Source organism: Plasmopara halstedii, assembly GCF_900000015.1.
Source record: "Plasmopara halstedii genome assembly, contig: Scaffold_2061, whole genome shotgun sequence".
NCBI classification, from domain to species: domain Eukaryota; phylum Oomycota; class Peronosporomycetes; order Peronosporales; family Peronosporaceae; genus Plasmopara; species Plasmopara halstedii.
Genome location: NW_020188969.1, coordinates 1,587,901 through 1,609,709, shown reverse-complemented (window position 1 = coordinate 1,609,709; position 21,809 = coordinate 1,587,901). Strand labels below are relative to the sequence as shown.

Genomic DNA, 21,809 nt, shown 5'->3' with positions numbered 1-21,809 from the left:
GACGCTCGGGCTCATCGAGCCTAGGATTTACATCCCTCGATGCCGCGGAGACACGGTCTGACATGGCACCGTGTGTGGGAGATAAAGCGGGATCTGCCCGTGAGCGCTGTCGAAAGCAGCGAGACTTGGAGACTTCGGTGTCATGGACGCAAGGCTCATTCAGCACGGAAGTCGTTTCGTTCCAACACAGTGTCTAACGGACACGCAAGCCCCGTTGTGGCAATAATCGATTGGAACTGTAAGTGTTCTCAATCTTAATGGAGCTTTTCGCTTAGGTCATTGACCTTCGTTCTATACTTAGAATTAGTATGAGTGTAGCGGGTCGCAATCCGCTGACTCCAAGAGTAACTACGACCTTAACCCAAGGCTAATTAATTCTTCCATTTTTGCGGCAAAGCCGCTTATATCTGAATCCATACGTTTTCCTATCTGTGAAAACTTAATTAAATGTATAAATACAGCTACGAACTGATTTGTTGTTTAAGTGTAGACACACAATTGTGTGGTCACACCGTCATGCTTGACCACACCATCTTGTGTGACCCACAACATGTACAAGCTACCAAATTCCAATTTCTGGAAAGTTCAAGCTCGAGAGAGCAGAATCATTGCCTTGAGCAGAAAGAAGCCGCGGTTGCGCTGGTAAGTCAGCCACGCGATGCGTTTTAGCTAGACTACTCGCTCATCTTCTTACGTTTAACATGATCCACAATTGAACAATTTGATGAAGAAAAGTTAAGTAGACCAGAAACTTTTGTCTTTCTTCTGGTGATCATTTCCTCATTTAGATAGAGTTCACATTTTACAAACCTACACGATCGCTAAAATGTAGAAAAATCAAGTATAAATTAAAACACTATAGATGTCTGTCATGCATTGATTGATAAACTAACGAAGCTGGGGCTTCGACAAGCTTATAAAAGAACAGAGCAAGAGGCAACCATTTGCCAATTTGCTTGGAGAAAATGTTTGTGGATCCCATCTCGAGCTCAATCTGAGTTGATGTCTCACATACGAGTCCATTGTTACTTTGGAGCTTATCATTGCCCGTTCCGAGATCACACCATATTTTTGCAGCGTTCACAACCACGTACCACCCAACAGATGATCACTATCGCCTTGCGCGACTTTCAACGCGGTAGCGCACTCGTTTTTTCTGACCTCACTACTTCGGTGGTCACTTCCGTCTTTTCGTCACCTCGGTCTTCTCGGTCATTTCCTCAGTTGTCACGACTTAATTCTTCGCCATTTTTGGGATCAGATTGATGCTCGACTGTCTTTAAACATGTAAAGAGACTCTCACGTTAATTTCAGTCATGCTGAGGGTGTGAATGTTTTGTATGGAAATCTCGTTCGATTAATACATGCACAGATAGATGCTGGCCATGCTTACCCGAGAGTTATCAAAAGCGCGTGAATGCATATGAATCGCGTAACTCCATGTGAAGTAATGCGAGCGCTGTGAAATTGAATCCTAGCGCATAGATCTATTTGATTAAAATAAATCAATTGGATAGCAATCGCGGGTTCTTAATGGAACTGTCGCGGTGAGTACAGCACCAGAAACTAGAGAATTGGTCATATTTTATGGGTCTGTTCGGTTGAACGTAATTGGACCCGTCCCCAGGTCGACGAAGAAATTGCGCTCACAATTTTTAGCTGGAGTTTTGCCTTAGCGCTATTTTAAAGAGAGGGGCTTATGTCGCGGTTGGCGCTCGAGTTTTCGATGACTAGCTTCTTTAAGTAGATACTTCCAAATGAGTATGCCTTTTGTGGACAGAAAGTTGTAGTGAGATTGCTCAATCATCAACTGAAATTGGTGTGGAACAAGCCTACAAGCTCCGAGACGGATAGAGTTTGGATTAAGGCTGCCAGATGGACGCATGGAACACGATTCGTCTACACACATCAGTATTTATACATATGTGATTATCAATCACAATGTCCAGTTACTGCGAGGATTCAAGTAATTGGAAGTCGATGATATAGAAGATCGTAAATCCTTGCATGCTTGGCCAACTTCGCGAATTTCTCACAGAAAAATCAGCACTTATTGAGTCTTTTTCAAACCAAGCTGATAGTTTATTAAAAACTGTCTGTGTTTAAGTGTGCTTCCTTCTAATTGACATGTCAAATGTGCGTTTGGGAAAAGTTCTGTTGGTTAGACCTCATATCACCAAATAAACACCGAGTTGTCAATCAGTCTTCGACGATGCCTATCAAGGTGATCGGCGCACCAATCAGTTCAGTGATGAATCATCACAATTTGGCTCGGTCTAGATCACAGCCCGATGCCTAAGCCCAACAACATTAAACGATGTCAGTACCATCTCTCAACCGATTGGTCGGTCTATTGATTAGTTGGTGTCGTCAGCTCCCTCTCGTCAATTTGAAGACTATATCAATTCGAACGACTTTGATATGGGAAGTTCTAATACCTCCATGATGATATCCTAATCATCTTTCATTGCTTGTATGCGACAGAATAACAGCTAGCAGCAATCCTTTCTAGTTCGTTCTCACTTAATGACACGTGATATTTTTCAGGTAAAATCAACCTATACACCTTTTGTATTGAAATGCGCTACTTTATGCTCAAGCAGACGCAAGCTACGGATGCTGCGGAGTCATACACGTCTAATCATCATGCACAAGCCACAGTCGCTCATCAAAGGACTTGGCTCCAAGGTAGTCATCCCACTTCGCATTATATGTTTGCTCGTTTGAATAATATACGGTCTATACTAGAGTCGGAGAATATGGTTCAGAAATATTCCTCGATCCATTAAGCTCACTTGATACTTCAAAAAGTAAGTGCATCCTTCTAAGACCAAGGTGCTTGTAGTCGATGGATACACCAGCCACATACATCGTCAACTTTATTTCAATCTCTTACTGACGATATTCGTGATTTTTCGTCGGCCTATTGGAAAACAAAGTCGAATTTAATGTCGGAAGTTCTTGCGATGCATATCAATAGGTAACTTTGAGAACAAACAACGATGGACATCCCGGGATCCCAATTTCTCAAGTTGGTACGCATATGAAGTAGATATAAAAAATAGGAGCAAGGAAAGGTAGTGAAGAGATGCGCGACACGCAAGGTGAAAATAAACGAGTAAACTAAATTTATAACCAGGTCTGCAGATGTGATTCAGAGGCGGTGATGCACTAAAGTTGTATCAGATGAGTACTACCCGATCGTCGCACTCATCCGAAAATTCATACCAAGTGTATAGTAAATATTGTAAGTTAGGATTTATTATAAGTTTTCATACTATACAAATAGAGAATAAAGAGAGGGTATTAAAAGCAAGCCAGTACAGAAATACTGTTCTGCTTCGCAATACACTCAATCGAGTCTAGGGGTACTCTAGTAAAGGGGTAGGGATACTCACCGGTAAGATGGAAGCTGTTAGCAATCGGTGCCAGTGGTTTGCTGTTCGTTAAATCAATAAGTGACTGCATTATCTTTGTAAAAAAGCTGTGTGGCTGGTTTTTCACTCTTCTGCTCCATGCACCCAATGCGTAAGTACATTTTTTTTTATCTTACAAAAATATAGAAAAACAATTGAATAACCCTAACTCTATCGTACCATGTGGCTTCACCGTCAAATCCTCGATTAAACGTAATATAAAAAATAGTTTTGGTTTTATGCGTTTTGTTGTCGTCTTGACATCATACCCCACATGTGCAGCAAGCACTTGCTGCGAGTTTTAAACAAATAAACTACATTGCCAAAAGTTTGTTGATGCCACCCACAGTTTGTGTTTTGTTCGTACGATCGTTAAGACCACCCACCATTTAACCTAACACTTGTGTATATCTGATCCGATAAGCGAATGTACTGAAACCGACTATAGTTTGCCCGTCATCGTCGCCGTTGGGACTTGAACAGCGGTAATCCAAATCCTACCTTAACGGCATGATAATATTCCAACTATATTTGCACTCATCACAGTGCAGTTCGAAAAGTGGACGGGATCCGCGAACATATGGAACAAGCGGTCGTTAGCTCGTTCTATGTATAGTAATAAAATTTACTAAAGTTTTCTTAAGATATAAATCAGTATCTGCTAATACAGGCAACGCAAACTTTTGGAACACTACCACAGCTATTGTCCAGACCGTCGCGCTTTAAGACAACCGTGCGCGGAATACTGACTTCTCTTTGTAGCAAGGGCTTGTCGTTGAGATAGAGGTTATAAGCAGCAATTGACTTATATCATTTCGACCCTTATTGAAAGAGGATTGGTGGTGAGCGAAGTGACTCTTTTGCTCGGTGATCACATCCTGAATCCCTGTCCAAGTCAAGTAAACGCATTACAAATATATCATGTGCGAAACGAAGGATGACTAGCTAGTGTTGGTGAGGTACGATTAGTTAGCTTTGATGTGAAGGTCTGTAGTGCCAACGCGAAGCAACTATTTACACCGGTAAATGCGTGTCGTCGTGTTCTGTGTCCAGGCCGAATAATACACCTTCATATTTACAGCCATTCTTTCTCGATCAATTTGTGGATTTGAGAGCAGCGAGGCGTATGATAAACGAGCTGCAGTCCCACTCTAAGCGCTTCAATGTGAGAAAACATATTTTCGGAAACACTGCTATGCCAGTATTTTTCGATAAAGTACCTAGGCAAAAAGTACGAAAGAAGATTGTTCAAGGCACCTTTTTTTTTAATGCGGCGTAGCTTCTAATGCTTAAGCCAACAGGATCAGTGACTTCTTGCAAGTAGCTTGCGGCTTATATGAGCTATTGTCATCACTCAAACTTATGAAATGTGCCTTCTCTAGAAATGACTCGGGTATTTCTGTAGTCGTTTCTGCGGTATCAGAAATTCATTTTCAATGATATTATGGGAGTTATACAGGGTTGCAACTGGATTTTTGCTATGCTTACTGTATATCTTAAGATCTACAACAAGCTGATTCTAAGCTGTTTACGGTCACTCGTAGCGTGAGAGAACTGCTGTTTTAAACTGGTCATAGAAAGTATGATAGATAACTTAGCTACTATAATTCAAGGTAGCCTTAACATAAAACAGCCCTAAAAAAAATCCACGTTTAGCTACTTCGTGTAGCTCACCTTTTTCGACGTACTAGGGCTGGTTTCCATAACATTAATGAAATTCCAATCTCCGTTATGGTTTCGGAATTTTACATCATGATGAAGTAGATTTGATGAGAGATTGGTAAAAAGGTATTTTAACGATATTTCTGTGGTGCACGTGGGTTGTTTTACTCACGCAATGCGCTGAAAGTCTTTTGTTATGGAGTAAAACGAAAATACTCTTACTATAAACACAGCACTTTTAATTTAAGCAGGTGAAAGGTACAAGGTGCAAAGAGAATGTCGGGACTGCACATTTGAGAGATGAACTCGAAACGAAACCTATGTGCATTCGGAGCGCAGACTGTACGTGTCGAAGCTTGCTCTGTGCAATGTGCACGGCATCCCTGTTGCACGTGTTAGTCAATTTGGTGATATAGAAATAATAAGATCGTATCTTCCGTCGGGATAGCAATGTAAAACTTCCTGGTCTAAACCACACGCTGCATAACATTCTGTGTTTGAATGGTCCTAAGAGGGTTGTGTAAATGGTCGATCAAAGCCCCACAACTTACTTTAGGACGGTCATCGATAACAAGAATGCAGCAGTGGGTTTCCGTGAAAGTCGCAATCAGACGTCTGTGAATGCATCATCGGCTTCTACGGAGCTCTAAAGAGCGGAACACTCGTGCTAGGCGATATTCTTCAAGAGACAATATGAAGATATGGACATGGAGTCAGCCCTGATCCGTTATGAGAAATGCGCTTACCGCTAGCAAACTTCAAACTAGAGGTCGCGCGCGAGAATAAGCAATGTTCGGTTACACAATAATGGAGCATTCGTAACATCCGAGGTATTTGAACAGCAGGTGACGCGAGCCTAATCGGGCTTGATGCGAGCGGCCCAATTTCCGATTTACTCGGAATATGCAAATTAAGTGTTGAACTACGTTTAACAGCTAGAACCCTTTCACCTGGGATGTCAGCTTACCCTTTTCTGGAATTGGATACATTTGTGATTTGAACCGAGATCCTCCCCATGCATTCGACCTTTTTCGTGGAAGCAGGCAAAGTTACATTCAATGCAGAGCATAACTATTGATCCGCAAGAGTTGATTAAGATGGGTGTTTTATGAGAGCACCAGAGGCAACGACTGAGAGTGGCTAGAATACTCCTGGAGTTGAACAGAATGGTGGTGTCCGTAGGTGCCACACTTGCTAGCGTCAAACGTGTACGCACTGTTTGTCCCCTTCTTTGTTTGTCCCATCGCGGGAAACTTCGAATTATTGTGTAAGAATTGATTATATTGTACCTCATGGAGACTGTAGTCGATAGAACTCGGCCATGAAAGTAGCAAACGAAAGGTGAGACTTGCAGCCCTGGCAAATATCAATGTTACGGGCTTCTTAATGCCGTTGGAATTCCTGTAAGTTGTAAGACTCTGTAGATAAACGTGCAGTGCGCGACTGTTGAAACAGTAGAGAAGATGCGGATGCGTTGTGAATGTCGTATTCGTTCGTCGCGCAACAAGGCAGTGAAGGGTCTTTAAAATTTCAATTTAGAGAATAGGAATACGAGATATAATTTGATATAAAAATATGATCTCGCTGGAGCGACATGAGCCACAGATCGACTGGAAGCCGCAGTTGATCTTTGGTGAGTTATTAAATGGGCCAAGAAAATAAGCAGCGATTATTGCCCGGAGTTTGGTCGACAAGGGTGGATGTGAGCTTTAGTCAATCCAGTCCAACTGAGTGTAAGCAAACGCATGTCGCGATCTCATCTCTTTCTAGACAAACATGGACAGTTGTTTGAGTTGGTGAACCAAATATTACCTCTTTGTATTCGAAAAGAGAGACTTCATGTTGAATCAGCCATGGTGCGTTTCTATTGAGACAAATCGAAATGGTTTTAGGCCGCGGGCCCCAGACCCCAGGACAAGCCTGAGTTAGCAACACCGAGTAATGTTGATACTGTACAAATACATTTAGGTTTACGGATGTGTCAATTACAGCTGTGCACACTTGTGAATGAAGTGGGTAGCAAATCAGTCTCAATATTTGATACAAGCTCTTTAGATATCTCATATGATGTGCGATCAATGTATGCAAGATTAACAAAACGATGAGATCAATGAGATGGTGCTGATAGTAATGGGGACGGAGCTGGACTCATTATTGATCAAGGAGGATGATCAAATAGCACTGAGTGTGGGGGGAATAAGCAACTCTCATTGAGTCCGATTTAACCTTTGTTTAAGGTTATTTTTCAGAAGATCCCCCGCTGATGTAACCCTCGAATTTGTGAATTTGCCATGATTCAACCTTGTTAGTGAAAAAATAGTGCGCTACATCTAAACTGTCTTTACACGGACAACATTGCTACTCCATAAACTCAATTATTTGTACATTGCATGAAATGGTTTTGGTGAGAGAGAGAGTATCTTCTTACTCAGCGTAGTCGTTTTATGTCAGAAATGCTAACAGCAAGAATTCTTAATGCCATTATTAAGGTAATTGCAGCCGCAGCTCCGGTGAGCTCATGCACAGACCTACGCCTAAATTACATAGTTCAAAGTACGGGAATACGGATACAGACATTCAGATTATGTACTTGTGTGCCTAGTGTTAAGGTGATCGTGAGAGTGTTGATGGAGCTGATCACATCCCACTTCTGAGATTCTGCATTGAAACAATGGCATTTGGGTACACCTCGCAACGAGTAAAGCTATAATTGATTGGCCAGCATCATATCCCATAGGGATCACAAAAGTGTCTTGATTGCCCAACTGCCAACACGAGTCAAGTATATACTATGCTGATATGGTAGGGCGCCTCACCAATCTTCTTCAAATACTTTGTGTCGTGTTTGTGCGCTAGTATTCTGGCCCATCAAGATTCGAATTGAAGCTCCGGCATTTATATAAAACAATGTTTGCTTTCAGGTTGATGTTCGCGGGTGTGAGCGCATTATTGCGTTTCAGTCTCGCCAGCTTTCTACTGCAGATTATAAAGTATCTGGTATATGCTCATAGCAAGGTCAGTGTACGCCTGACCGCCTCAAAGCCTTTTGTGATCTATATCGTCATTCACCATTACACGCGACCACACCTTAATCCCGACTCTCTCAGACATGGCAAGATGCTGAGTTTTTTTATTGAAAACATGAGGTAAAGTACTAGCCTACTTTGTATAATGTGGTGCTGGATGCACTGTAGTGCCGTCCCGATATAATCTATTTTTATGTCACAATGGAGACACCATAAACCGATGGTGCATACGAGTCAAACACAACCTGTGCTATGAAGTAATCCAGAACACGAAGAGTTTTGATCTCTGCCTTCGAAAATTTCAGGTGTCTCGTAAGCTTAGACAGCCCAACAGTAAAAGCGATGCGCCTGGAAAGTAGCACGCGGCTTTAAGCCATACTCTGGGGCACTGAATACCATATGCCCACACTTTAGATATAATTACGTACACATCCGAGAGAAGTTCGCTCGCAAATTCACTGCGCCGATCAAGGAATCAGGTTTCGCCCCCGCCGCGGATCAAATTTCTGTCGTGTGAGGTCCCAGAGTCAGGCATAATTTCAAAAACGATCGTGGTTTAAGCCCAGGCGTGAGGGTTTGGGGTATCACTCAATGGCACCCTTATCCGACAAACTCAGTCTACTCTTGCCTTCTGTATTTTGCAATAAATGATGGGGTGAAAATGACGAGCACCGAGAGACTCCAACGATCTGGTGGAACAGAGGTCTTTTCGATCGAGATGACCACGGGGTATATGACCACTGGCTTATCCACGCGAGGCGCTGACGTTAGCGTGGATATCACGACCCTGTATGATTGTTTGGAATGAAAATGAAAAGTACTGTGTGGTGGAGTCGTCACATCCATTAGTGGTGGCGATGCAACCTCAGAAAGCGTTGCCAATGACACAGCAGCTGGTACTGCACCTAACTGTTCTGGGAAGGAAAATTGCATGATATTTCCTGGGCATGAAGGTAAATGGGGCACCATGATTTAAAAAATCTCAAATGAGCTCTGAAGCCAAGCGCTTTTGGTCACTTCCCTATGTGGAGCGTTCCTCGGCTGTAGAAGTGTTTGCGTGGACGCGGTTCGAAAGATCGATAAACTTGAACTGGGTTTGCGCTCTAAAGCTTTTAGCTCCCAAACCAGCTGAGGCATGTGTGGCACTTATGTCGAGGCCTTCAATATAGTGGCGGCTCTTACAGTATCGTGTGGGGCGGTGCATGACTCTTGGATGTAGGCGTCTCTTTCTCGGCGTCGATTCTCGAGGACGCAATTCCGGTAACTGGCGATGGGAATTTTGTATCCTCGCTTAGATCGACGCCTTTTCGAGCCGAAGGCCCTAAAGAATTGTGTGAGGGCACTCACAACGCAGCTCGCAGCAGCCGCGCCGTGTGATGTTTGGGCAGCACCACCGACAAGCATTTTCGACGTCGTGACCTCGGACCAAACTGTGAAGATCAATGGCTTGGTGCTTAACTCTTGAAAGAGCTCATTGGCATAATAAAACGAGCATTTTGCTATGTTAGGCTCGAAGCTCTGAGACCTGCGCACTGCGCGGCGTGAAAGCTAGAATTGCAAGCGTGCCATCAAGTCAACGGAAGGGAAATAGTATACTTTGATTAGATGATGCGTAAATACTAAATGACGATGGTGTAGCTGAGCTCCGTCGTGTGCCCCAAAAAATTGGCGCACCGGTGTATGAAGTACACATAAGCGAGAAGTAGTTAAACTTTGATGATCATCATTTTATGTTATATTCTATCTGCTTAGGACTTTGCAGTATAGCTTTACGCAAAATTAAAGAGTGAGGGTGCCATGTTCAGAAATTTGCAGGGCAAACGATGAGATAGCCCAAACTTATGTATAACTTTGATTATTCCTTATCTTTGGGTTATGCTACTCAGGACAGTAAGACGCGAGCGTTTGCTCACAAAAATTCCTTACACCTCCTTCAGTGGGGTGCAGCATAGCGTCTTGCTACAAATGAGCAATCGGCAGTGTGATATAACCCAGGTTCAATACAAGTACTAAATGCTTGGTGCAGTTTTACGAATTCCCCCTAAAGTCAAGCTGCAGTCCGGTAGATGCAGAAACACTCACCAAGACGATGGGCGATTTGCCATTAGATGGCATCTGCAACGGAGCTGCCGATGCACATCAAGCAAATGAATCTTTGACTCATAGAGTCCGCTTTTAAGAGCACACAGTAAAAAAACCAAAGGCTGTATCTAGGACCCGAAAATCAAATCCTCTTAGGGACCCAGTGCCTTTAGAGCTGGCTTAGGGTGATCCTAAAGCATACGTCTTTCTACAAAAATAACAACATTTGGCGAACGCATTGTGTGACAAAGTAGCCCACGTATCTTACGGATTTGTATATTAGATGTTGCATAATTCTAGTCTAGTGCCTAGCGTTGCTAATGGCATCTCATGATATTTTTTCATCACGTACATATGATCTTCGCTGTCAGTCCAAAACACAAAAGTGTAATGTGTACGAGCACTATAACACACTGCTCATACCATGAACTCTTACGATACACGAACGCCAAATATTGTGACATAATCCAACGACAACATGCAAGCTCTGCGGGCACCAACGGCATCGGAAGGCTTATTATATCTTCCTCCTGATAAATGCGTTACTATACGCCATCAAGAAGTGCGTAAACTCTATGGCCGACGCCATAGACGCTATGTCGAGTGAAAAAGTTGTCCTCTAATGAAAATAGACATAGTGGTTTGCTAAGTACCTGAGCCTTATTCATAAGATACACTGCTGAGCTGTTCTCCGCAACTTGAAGCATATTTGACACTTAAATGTCCACAATGATCACGCTCACGTTTGCTTGCGCTCTCTTTAGCCCTTTTTGAAGCAAAGGGCATAAAGCTGCGCCGCCACTTGGTCGACGATGAAGCTCGACATATTACAAATGAGCTGGACCTAGCTCAACTAACGGAATTTGCTCGGCAACTAGCGCAAGATTTGAAGTAATATTCAAAAATGACGCGCAGGTCTACAAGCCGTCTTGATGTTTATTTTCGATCGAATTGATTCATCAAATACCGCCTATCGTACCATGAACACTAGCTTTGTGTGAAGCCCTGAGGTGCAGTCTGAGAGTAAAATCCGTACGCAAAATTTACTCTGTAGTAAAGCCCAGGAATATTTACAACGGCTGGATCAGCAGCGACAATGTCAGCCTGTTCTCTCTATGAGGGCTGTGCTTTTGATACTGCTATACGGGAGATTAAATGGCTCAATATGAGAAGTGGATGGCGACGACTCATCACCTCAGCCATTATGAGACTTTTCAACCCGATTACAAGGATTCATTTGTCAGACTAAAAAGTCGCTAAATGGTCGCCCTTTGAATTTGATGTGCTACGTCGACGTGCTAAGGCGGGCACATGCCTTTACCATTATTTTGTGAAGACGACAGCCTCTTCCGCCCATGAGTTCGCTCTACCAGTCGCCTTCCAGGTCTCGTACTCAGATTAAGTCCGGACCTCACTCGCTAACGGAAAGCACGTTGGACTGCACGACCCTAGATAAAAACCGAGAGTGTGCCGACTCAAAAGAGACAGAGATATTTGAGCAATCTAGCCAAAGTGGCACCTCAAACATTAAGAATTTGCGATAGATCTTTCACCTCACTAAGCAGTGGTCATACCCCCAGCAAACACGCAGTTTCACAATTTGTAGCGACTTTGCCCTCGCTCATTGAGTAGATTCGGCGGAACGCAACTTAGCGAGAGTGGCCTTCGAACGCGCGCAATGCCCTCACAGAAATCTGTCGGATTTAGTGTGAACACGCATCGACTTAACGACTGCAGATACTGCATGCATAGGTATATCAATTGTAGTTAAACATGACTTTCAGTCATGTTATCACACGTTTATCCAATCTCTTGGAGACGAATGATCGTTTTTCTTACAAAGTGCAACCAAGATGACATCAGAAAATCGTGAGTAGTAACGACTGTCATGATCGTTTAACGCTTTAAGGCACAGTCTAGGAGACATGGGATAGCTAACCATTTATCAAACATGGTGTCAAGCTGCAGGAGTTTTCCGGCGCAAGATCCGTGCGAGGAAGCATTTCCAATCAGAACTGCGACCGCTCCTCGCATGATCACCTATCACCACGCGATAAACCGCGGTCTCCTTACCATTAGTCCGTTGATGACATATTAAATCTTGTGCCGAGCATCTTGTATAAAGTTCGCCGAATTGTGCTATAAAGAGCGGGTGCCTTCCAGAACAACTACAACAGGCAAGCAGTATTAAAGATCCTCTAGAAGCAGGTTAGCTATATCTTCACTGGTAACAGCATTGCTGACGGCATCGAGAAGTCATCTGTCTCTCATGTAGTCTACTCGGTGTTGCCGGAAACGTCCTCAGGAGGACTAAAAGTACAATTCATACAAGTAAACTACCATGGCTCTACCCGAATCGGCAGGATGGCGAAAGTGCCCGAAGCATGTAGCGAGAGTTCTACCTTTCACACACTAAATACGCGCAAATATACACATTCGCTCATGCTGGTTAGTCGCTTACTGATTCGTATGACTTTTTTCAAGAGATCCGAGTACGTATAGAATTTGAATTTATGATCCCCATCTAGAGGTACAATTACACAAGGGACAAATTTTCGGCCTTAGACAAGGAGTAGCGGTGTAAACGCGTTTGGAAACACTGAGATCTGGACCCGATCCAAAGCATCCAATATTGCAAACCAAGTGCATTGAAAATTTATTTGGCCGGATTGAGGATGACATTTGTATCTCAAACTCAATACTGTGCTACTTAGTATGTTTTCCTTGTCAAAACGATTTTAAAAATATTAATAATAACGGCACTTTGAACTTCAATTACTATTGGAATATGAGAGCTAAAATCAAGTGAGGTTTTAAAATATGGTAATTTTCTCTCTTAGCTAACGGAAGTGGACGGACGAATTACATCGTCCGCCCAGTCTGTTCCTCTCGAGTGTACTTAATTTGTTAAGGATGACATTTTTGTTAGTACAATCTGGCAGTGATCTTACGGGTCAAATACATGCGGAAAAAGGCGGAAGAGAAATGGTTTGGCTAAAGAAGGACTGACAGCATTATACTGTAAACAAGCGATCAGAGGGTTACATGGGGTTTAGCTTAACGGCTGGCCACTATAAATAATTCTCGTACGGTACCGTTGGTGTCGCATCCTACCGCTCGTCGGCCCCATATGGTCCGCTTCTTTGACGGGCCGACTCTAATTTAAGTTAACAAATGTCCAATCTACTCTTGTATCATACGCCCTTTGATTGGCTGAAAAGATAAGTAGTGGTTGCACAGGACATTATGGTCAGATGGAGTTTCTAAGAACAAGCTCATTTCCGCTTTTCCCAACAAACCGCATTTGCTTGTGAAGAATAGAAAAGAAAGGTTTTATATCAAATCCAGTACTAATGGGCGACAACAAAATGCGTAAACGACCAAGTTCCACGGGCCTTGACAACCGTGCGAGTGCCTCAGCTGCGCCTGTTTTTTTACAAAAAACCTATGACATGATTGAAAGCTCACCTACGGCTGTTGCGTGCTGGAGCGAGTCAGGCACCTCGTTTATTATTAAGCTCCCGCGAGAGTTTGCTAAAACGATGCTGCCTCGCTACTTTAAGCACAATAACTTTAGTAGTTTTGTGCGTCAACTGAACTTTTATGGCTTTCGTAAACACAAGAAAGATGAGATTGTGATCTCTACTGAAGAAGACGAAAGCAAGAATTGGTGGGAATTTTACCATGAAAAGTTTTTACGAGGCCGTCAGGAACTTATGGCGCAAATTCGTCGTAAGACGTACTCCGAGCCGGCCTCTCCTGACCATGAGGAAGTTGAGACACTAAAGCAGTCGGTTCAAAGTCTTCAAGGCCAAGTGTCCGATCTAATGGGTCAGCTTTCGGACCTCACAGGTCTTGTCAAGAGTCTTTTGCAGGACAAGCAGGCACCAGTGCCTCTACCTCTTCAACGCACCCCTAAGCGCATGAAGATGGACAATGCGCCAGTTTCTGTTTCCAGAATGACGGTGCCTTCTGCTAATGTAATGCAAGAACCTTACGTGACTCAGATGGATCAAATGCCTGTGCTGAACACGCAACCTCGACATTCACAATCTAATTTGATGATGGACGCTGTGTCAAAGATGCAGAACCAAAGGACACGAGAAATGTCGCTTATGGAATGGACAGAGTCATACGGGATAGACTATCTGCTCAACGACGCGGGACGATCGTTGCCGCTATTTCCTGAAGACATGATCAATTACGAGTGAGAGATGGAAGGAGAAGTCAAACGCCTGGCGTAGGCACGAGGCAGGGGTGACGTCTATATTTTTGATATCTTGCAAGTTTGTAACCGCTGTGTGTAGCTACGAGAACAAGGTTTTTGGCAATGGGACTAAACAAGGCGAGCAACCGAGTGACTGGCTGACAGGGAATTGCTGAAAGGGAGGTTTTGGGCAAATGAAAAGGAGTGTGAAGCAGTTTGGTAGTAGTTGTACACACGGAGAAGATGCCGTTGTATCTTAATACCCTTTTTATCATCACCAACAAGTGTACGGTTAGGCAACGTAAGACAAAATGATGTAAAGGATATATATATATACATATAGATGGTTGCGTGTACGCCTTAAGACGATGATGCGTTATCTGGAATAGACGATAATTTCGCCATACGATGTGGCGGCAAAATTCGAAGTTTTCGGTGTGATTATCTTATCTCGGGGATCGTAAAGGGGGAAAGTGATAGGAAATCCTGGGTTTAACTCATGTTCTTTAAGTGAATCCCTCACTTGACTGACTATCCACGACAATGCACTTCTACCAGAGGCGCTTCTTCGCGTACCTCCATGGCAGCCCCAATCTGCATACGCTAAACACTGTATCTTCTCATACGTACGTACGAAATTCTCTTTTTGTTTCACTTAAGGTCTGACTCGTATTAACAGCTACACGCTCGTGACAACCGATCGATGTGTGTCACTGTTGAGGTATGGAGACGAAGGCTACAGTCTTCAAAAGCTTGAGATCGGTACAAATCTTAACGATGAAGTGGAAATTATGGCTAGTGCTGTCTTTGAGCGATCCGCAATGCTCCAATCGCAAATTGCAGTCGCATACGCAGTCGGAGAATCATTCTTTTTGCAAATAGTGTCCTATCATGACGATTGTCTCGGCAATGTTGTTGACTGTGGAAAGTTTGAGATAGAAGCTGCTTCAGCTTGCATGTTCAGTGTTAAGGCTGCAGGATTGAATGGAGACATTTTTTATGGCGTTATCGTGTGTTGTACGGACGTTGTCATGGCATTTGGATATATTGAGAACGAAAGAGACACATCTACAACTACCTCTTCGGCTGTATGCACCCGACTGGATAATGAACAGCTTGCTCTATACTTTTCCGAACTTGCGACATTCTCGCACACTATCCTAACAGTGGACGTTTTTACCACGCCGGAGAAGGATCAAGGATGGGTCGCGCTTGGTTGTGCTGACGGGTAAAATTGTGCGTTTTTTTCGCTGCTTGGACTGTCTAATATGTAATGTTTCCTGGTGTTACATTCCATTGTAGTCTGGTACGTGTGCTCCATGGATCGATGCACAGAGGGTGCCTTGGTGGACCGTATAAGTCAAAAGATGTGCAGCAAAATGGTCCTGTGACGTCTGTTGCTCTCTTTCCCCAACAAACATTTTCAATGGAAAATGAATCTTCGACTTGGATCTGTAACATGCTTGTAACATGTGCGATTGGCCAGGCTGTCGTCTATGAGGATTTGTATAGCACTTCTGACGAAGATTGGAATAATGAGGTGTTGATGGACTCGGATACCTTTGATACAATCCTCGTTGGAATTACTGCTGATATTGATTTCGTGAGTGCTTATGATACTTTTATATCATTGAGATCGTAACATTTGAACTATTTTATAGGATGGCAAGGTGGAATTACTATTGGGAACGGACAGTCAAGTGATGCTCGCGTACAAGATGAGTACCGATATCGATGAAGAAGTTACCGAAGATGTTAAAAGCGATGTGTATTCAAATGACAGTGCATCGCCTAGTTCGCATGACAGTTCACATAACATCTGGAACGACATAGAAACAATGTCAGATACAGGCGAAAAGTCTTGTCCGTCTGAACTTGCACGTTCATTAATTCCACGAAGAAAATGGCATCGATTATCTCGGAGGCATTGGAATTTGGAAACATTTGGATATATCTACAGTCTCTTGTGGCGAGATATCAATGATGATGGCGTGCCAGAACTCATCATTGCTAGTTCTACTGGCATTTATGTTTACGAAGCCGACCCGATCTTTGTCATTGACAAGCTTCGTAATGTACTGGCAGCATTGGAAATATCTACATAAACAAAAAATATCGAAATATTAAAATTGTTTGATCAGGATAAAGCATATTCTTCTCAGTAGGATAGATACATTCACTCTTGATAGAGCATATGCAAGTAGTTCGTAGACGCCAGCTCGTGCGCAACACGAGGCTTCTGTCCGTTCGAGGGACTTCAACTCGTTTCAAAAGCGTCTCAGCAGCTGCAAGTGTTGATTTGAACTCTAGAGCTAAGCCAGGACTCTTTCAACTGCCGAATCTGCATGCTCCATCTGACTTTCTGACACTCACCCATGACGTGAAGCTGCAGTGTCATGAATTACGACAGAAGGTATACAAAAGCATGAATGAGATACGATTCTAGTAATGAATTTATAACTATCAGTACTGTAGCTAGTAAAATCACCGCCAGGACTGCAGACGCTACGAACGCTGGACGACATTTCCAATGCTATTTGCTCAGTCATTGACGCTGCGGAACTTTGCCGTAATGTCCATCCTAACGAGTAAGCGACTATCACTTTTTGTATGAAAATCAAATAATTTTAGACCTCTCATATTGTAACAATACTGTCAGAAACTTTCGTCAAGCAGCGAGCGAGTGTTTTACTGATCTCTCGGATTTCATTCAGAATCTAAATGCTGATACAAATTTATACCAGTCACTCAAATCTGTGACGGAGAATACAATCACAATGAATAGCTTTACACCAGAACAGCGACGAATGGGTATTCTCCTGCGTCAAGAGTTTGAGCGCGATGGTATCCATTTATCACGATCAGATCGTAAACGAGCGATATCACTACAGAATGATATTACACAATTGAGTATGCAGTTTCAGTCAACCATGTTGAGTGCTAGAGATTACGTCGATGTACCAGCAAAATTTATTCGCGGCTTGCCTCATAGCATCACTTCTGTGTGCGAACGAAAATGGATGAGTCCTGACACATTACGAGTTCCCACAGATACGCACGTCATGAACACAATTTTAAAATGGGTCAGTGCACCAGAAATCCGACGGAAAATGTACATTGCCGCCAATACTTGTGCAAAAGACAATCTTTTGGTTTTAGATAAGCTTCGAGAGAAACGTCATGAACTGGCCCAGCTTTTAGGCTTTGCATCTTACGCTCACTTTGCAACAAGGTACGATATATCCAGTCTGATGTCTTCTTGGCTTAAAAGCTAATCTGACACATATTCAAAGTGATCGTATGATAACATCTTTAGAGGATGTCAAAAATTTTATTGATGGCATTGCGAAGCAACTTATGTCGAAGGTGGGTTTGTCGATGTATTGATAATTCAAATGACTGTCTGGTTTCACGTTCTAAGTCTGTTTTTAGGCAAAAGCAGAGCGCCAGCTTTTATTAAATGCGAAACGAAAGCATGAAGGCCAATCTGTCGATCAATTATACATGTGGGATGTGCCCTACTATACGGGCATACTTAAAGCTCAGATGCATCTCATCGACTCGCGTGTCATCTCTGCTTACTTTCCACTTGAGAACTGTATAAAGGGACTGCGTTTGGTGTGCTCTGCACTATTTGACTTAGAATTGAAGCAAATACCAATGCTCAATGCGAGTGAAAGTTGGCATGAGGATGTGGTGAAACTTGCTTTGATTGGAAAGGGTGAAATACTAGGATACATATACTTCGATTTGTATCCACGAGCGAACAAATATAACCATGCTGCGCATTTTACTATTCGTTGTGGCAAACGTCTGAGTGAGACGTCATACCAGAAACCGATCGTAGCCCTCGTTTGTAATTTTAGTAAGGACAGCCCGTCGTTATTGACACATGCTGAAGTCGAGACGCTCTTTCACGAATTTGGACATGCTATGCATTCTCTGCTGTCTCACTCTGAGTTTCAGCACCTTTCAGGTACACGTGCAATGTTGGACTTTGTTGAGACTCCGTCGCACTTGTTCGAGTATTTCGCATGGGATTATCAAGTAGTAAGCGAGTTTGCTCGCCACCACGAAACAGACGCTCCGTTACCTGCTGCAATGATGCAAGGACTGCGTGCGTCCAAGAGAATGTTTGCAGCAATGGATACACAAACGCAGTGTCTGTACTCAATGCTAGATCTTCAGCTCTTTGGTGAGCAGCCTTTGCCGTGTACTCCTCCTACAACCACTCAAATGTTGCAACAATTACAGAATTCAAGCACGCTTGTGCCTCACGTATGTGGAACGTCTTGGCATACGCGCTTTGGACATCTCATTGGTTACGGTGCTGGTTACTACAGCTATCTGTATGCACGTGTATTTGCTTCAGATATTTGGCATACCTGCTTTGTCGGATCGAAAGGTCCGTTGAATCGCGAAGCAGGCGAAAAGTTGTACAAGAAATTGATGATACATGGTGGTGCAAAGGATCCCAACGAACTTTTGTTAGATATGCTAGGTCGAAAGCCTTCTCCAGCAAATTACCTACAAGAATTGGGAGTTTAACAATCAAGTGGAGATCCATGAAAAAATAAATTGCTAAAGAAATTGTATTTAGCTTCTTTCGGAGGTTAAATGCTTGCACAATAGCTGGTGCAATTGGATAGCTCTTCACCAAATTTAGTATACATCGTTTCTTCCAGCAATAAACGATTGATGCCGATTAATCCCCATAATGCTGGAAGGACATGTCAAATAGCTATTTCCTTTCGTTCCAGTCTGTCACCACAACTATCTTGCTAAACTTTATCTATTGAACGACACAGCAAGCAGCACAAGGAGCACCATCTTTGCCCACGTCGTCCGGATTAATAGTCCCCAAATCATCACGATGGTTAGGAGAACTTGTCAATGAAGCATTAACCTGATCAGTCGATACAGCTGAGGTGTTGCCTGCTTTCTGCTTAATCTCAGGAGATTTCTGTGTCACAAGACCTCCAGCTTGACGCCATAACAGTGCATCTACCCAAAACGCAGCCTCATCATGAGAACGAGACTTGATGGTATATACGCGCTCGTTAAGCTCAATAGTAAAGAGACCGGGTCCATCTGTTCAAGCAAAATCCGGTCCGTGAAAATGCTTAAGGACTTCAAAAGATCAAAACTCTATCTCACCAACATGATCTTCCTGAAGTAACGTAATGGCACCAACTTGAGGTAAGTTTAAAGCTGCTAGCAACTTTTGCCCTTGTTTCTAAGACCGCAAAGTAGTGTAAGTGCAAATCTATCAACACGATAAAGGACGTTATATCATCTATCACCTTGTAGTACGTAAGAAAGCATCCATTTGTCTCAAACCACCGCTTTTGCCACTTGCCCTCACGCGTCTTTTTAAATAGATAGCCTACAATATTAGTAATCAAAACTATCATTTAGTCGTCTTTGTCTACCAGGAAGAAACGAGTTCGCACCTCGAACCTCTTCAGTGCGAAAGTTTTCCATTCCCGAGCTATTAGTTTTGCTGGAAGGTGATGAGATCAAGAGCTTTTCGTCCATGCGATCGGCCATCGCATGCGCTTATGATTCTTCTTAAAAGTTACGAATGTTCCACCCTTATTTAAGGTTTATTAATTTGGCTTTGAGAAGAAAAGATTGAATGAGACGGTTCATATTTGGAAAATGCTATTTTCATCTTCTCAACTTGGGCTATTAATTTAGGCACATGTTTTATGAGTCTCTGATTGACGCACATGTGCCGTTTACGATCTACCTATACATTGTTTAGGCATAGGCCACTGTAAGATTTGTGCTGAGGAGAGAAGAGGCCAGATGATGCTAGTTTGAAGTTGATAATATATTCCGATAGAGCGTTTTGAATCCAACTGGTTCGTGAGAGTGAGGGCATTAGCAATCTCGCGTTTGACACATGATGTGTACGCATTCCCTTCGGTATGTTCAAAGTCTGAATCGAACTCTTTCCTCTTCGATACGGCCATAGCGTGGACATAACATAGCATGTATAAATAGGCTAACAGCGTCTGATTAAAACTTTTTCCCACTGCACATTCACGTGTATTTTACCTGCCTCTGGTATCGGCAGGCTGTTTTTGACTGGTTTTGCGCTAGGCCAAGGCGTCGCACATCCGGCGCACGATGCTGAAATGAATACGTGATTTGCTACAAAGTGTGACCGGACTGAATTCAGCGGGTCGAATATTATCGGCAGCTCCTCCCGGTCCGGGGGCTACACATGTGGTGAAGCTCTTGTCACCAATAAACTTAGCGCTCTGTGAGTGGTTATAATGATGAACTCATACCTGACGGTGACGGATGGTGAGCCCAGCTCCGTCACCAGTACACCATCCACAAATCAATATTCTCACCAATTTGCTTAATTGCATACACTCATCAGGTCAAATAAGAACTCCTGTTTTAGGTAACCAAGAGAGACAAGAGTCCCCTCGGACAATTTCAGTCAATCCTCTGACATGTGATAGTCATTCTAGCCACAACACGTGAAGTTTCAATATTCCTTACTGCTGGCGTGGTCATGGTAGTGCTGGCTTAGCAGCATCATTCATCGTAGCAAGTGTAAGCGTTCTTTACCAACCTCAAGGCCTAGCCCTTAACAGTGGCCTAGTTCCACCCGCCCTGGTATAAGAAATCGTGAGATGCAGTTTCTTCATCTCCTGTACACCGACTTTGATTAAAGGGGTATATACTTACATCTGTGATATAATATTCAACAAAGGAGTAGATACTACGCGGAGACATATAAGATGTCAAAAACGGTCACGACAATCACTTGTTTTGCGACGGGAAAATGTCTTTTGATCCTATCAAGTTTAAAGCTTTGACAGCTTGAAAAGCAGTCTTGCCCTCGACCTGATTTTAAGTTATGATCTCATGTTAGGTATGGCCTGGCTTGATCGCCATGAGCCATGGACCGACTAGAAGTCAAAAGTATCAAGTAGCACGTACTTGTCTTCTGGTGGAGCTCTGGTAAGTCATAAATCCATAATTCGTAGAAAAGCAGGTTGCTTTTTTGATACGAGTTTACAATTGCGATAGCTTTGACGCCGAACATGGGATTACTCGGAATCATGTTAACTACATTGATGTGTGCCATGAGCAATGTTCGGGAGGCAAACTGGCATTGAGCCGCGGTCTCAAGATGAGTCAGAAGGTGGCGATCGCAAATCACAATTGATAAAGTTTGTTTCTGCCGGATCAGGAATGGGTAACGATATGGGGTGGTCCCAAAAGTGCAATTCTCGACAGTCGATCGTCGTACGTAGTTGCACGACGCTCTAAATCTTCTAGGCCTTTCTACTGTTTCAGAAAGCCTAGAACGTTTACGTAAGTGGCCAATAACCGAGGCCATGAGCCTTGTTTCTCTTAGAGCGACTATTTCTTTCAGGGACCAGACTCCAT

At 43.1% G+C, this 21,809-nt stretch overlaps 9 protein-coding genes across 9 annotated transcripts; 4 read left to right on the top strand and 5 right to left on the bottom strand.

Annotated features, from left to right (window-relative positions):
- Positions 1-2,637: 2,637 nt before the first annotated feature.
- Positions 2,638-2,871, bottom strand: PHALS_02859 (uncharacterized protein; the record flags this gene model as incomplete). The annotated part of the gene is made up of 2 exons (XM_024717316.1): positions 2,638-2,739; positions 2,803-2,871. 2 exons carry the CDS (start codon positions 2,869-2,871, stop codon positions 2,638-2,640), a joined length of 171 nt encoding a protein of 56 aa, XP_024582827.1.
- Positions 2,872-6,653: 3,782 nt separating this feature from the next.
- On the top strand, positions 6,654-6,949 carry PHALS_02858 (uncharacterized protein; the record flags this gene model as incomplete). The annotated part of the gene is made up of 2 exons (XM_024717315.1): positions 6,654-6,711; positions 6,792-6,949. The coding sequence occupies 2 exons, from the start codon at positions 6,654-6,656 to the stop codon at positions 6,947-6,949; spliced, it is 216 nt and encodes a 71-aa protein (XP_024582826.1).
- Positions 6,950-7,562: 613 nt separating this feature from the next.
- Positions 7,563-7,947, bottom strand: PHALS_02857 (uncharacterized protein; the record flags this gene model as incomplete). Its single annotated transcript, XM_024717314.1, has 3 exons — positions 7,563-7,612; positions 7,720-7,843; positions 7,912-7,947. The coding sequence occupies 3 exons, from the start codon at positions 7,945-7,947 to the stop codon at positions 7,563-7,565; spliced, it is 210 nt and encodes a 69-aa protein (XP_024582825.1).
- Positions 7,948-8,722: 775 nt separating this feature from the next.
- Positions 8,723-9,073, bottom strand: PHALS_02856 (uncharacterized protein; the record flags this gene model as incomplete). Its single annotated transcript, XM_024717313.1, has 1 exon — positions 8,723-9,073. The coding sequence occupies one exon, from the start codon at positions 9,071-9,073 to the stop codon at positions 8,723-8,725; it is 351 nt and encodes a 116-aa protein (XP_024582824.1).
- Positions 9,074-10,465: 1,392 nt separating this feature from the next.
- PHALS_02855 (uncharacterized protein) lies at positions 10,466-10,692 on the bottom strand (the record flags this gene model as incomplete). The annotated part of the gene is made up of 2 exons (XM_024717311.1): positions 10,466-10,550; positions 10,610-10,692. 2 exons carry the CDS (start codon positions 10,690-10,692, stop codon positions 10,466-10,468), a joined length of 168 nt encoding a protein of 55 aa, XP_024582823.1.
- Positions 10,693-13,539: 2,847 nt separating this feature from the next.
- Positions 13,540-14,397, top strand: PHALS_02854 (hsftype dnabinding; the record flags this gene model as incomplete). The annotated part of the gene is made up of 1 exon (XM_024717310.1): positions 13,540-14,397. One exon carries the CDS (start codon positions 13,540-13,542, stop codon positions 14,395-14,397), a length of 858 nt encoding a protein of 285 aa, XP_024582822.1.
- A 539-nt stretch (positions 14,398-14,936) lies between these two features.
- On the top strand, positions 14,937-16,498 carry PHALS_02853 (uncharacterized protein; the record flags this gene model as incomplete). The annotated part of the gene is made up of 4 exons (XM_024717309.1): positions 14,937-15,019; positions 15,073-15,621; positions 15,696-15,996; positions 16,055-16,498. 4 exons carry the CDS (start codon positions 14,937-14,939, stop codon positions 16,496-16,498), a joined length of 1,377 nt encoding a protein of 458 aa, XP_024582821.1.
- Positions 16,499-16,587: 89 nt separating this feature from the next.
- On the top strand, positions 16,588-18,941 carry PHALS_02852 (mitochondrial intermediate; the record flags this gene model as incomplete). The annotated part of the gene is made up of 5 exons (XM_024717308.1): positions 16,588-16,806; positions 16,869-16,981; positions 17,053-17,625; positions 17,687-17,759; positions 17,826-18,941. The coding sequence occupies 5 exons, from the start codon at positions 16,588-16,590 to the stop codon at positions 18,939-18,941; spliced, it is 2,094 nt and encodes a 697-aa protein (XP_024582820.1).
- Positions 18,942-19,185: 244 nt separating this feature from the next.
- PHALS_02851 (hypothetical protein PHYSODRAFT_262765) lies at positions 19,186-19,943 on the bottom strand (the record flags this gene model as incomplete). Its single annotated transcript, XM_024717307.1, has 4 exons — positions 19,186-19,484; positions 19,551-19,629; positions 19,697-19,779; positions 19,847-19,943. 4 exons carry the CDS (start codon positions 19,941-19,943, stop codon positions 19,186-19,188), a joined length of 558 nt encoding a protein of 185 aa, XP_024582819.1.
- Between the last annotated feature and the right edge of the window lie 1,866 nt (positions 19,944-21,809).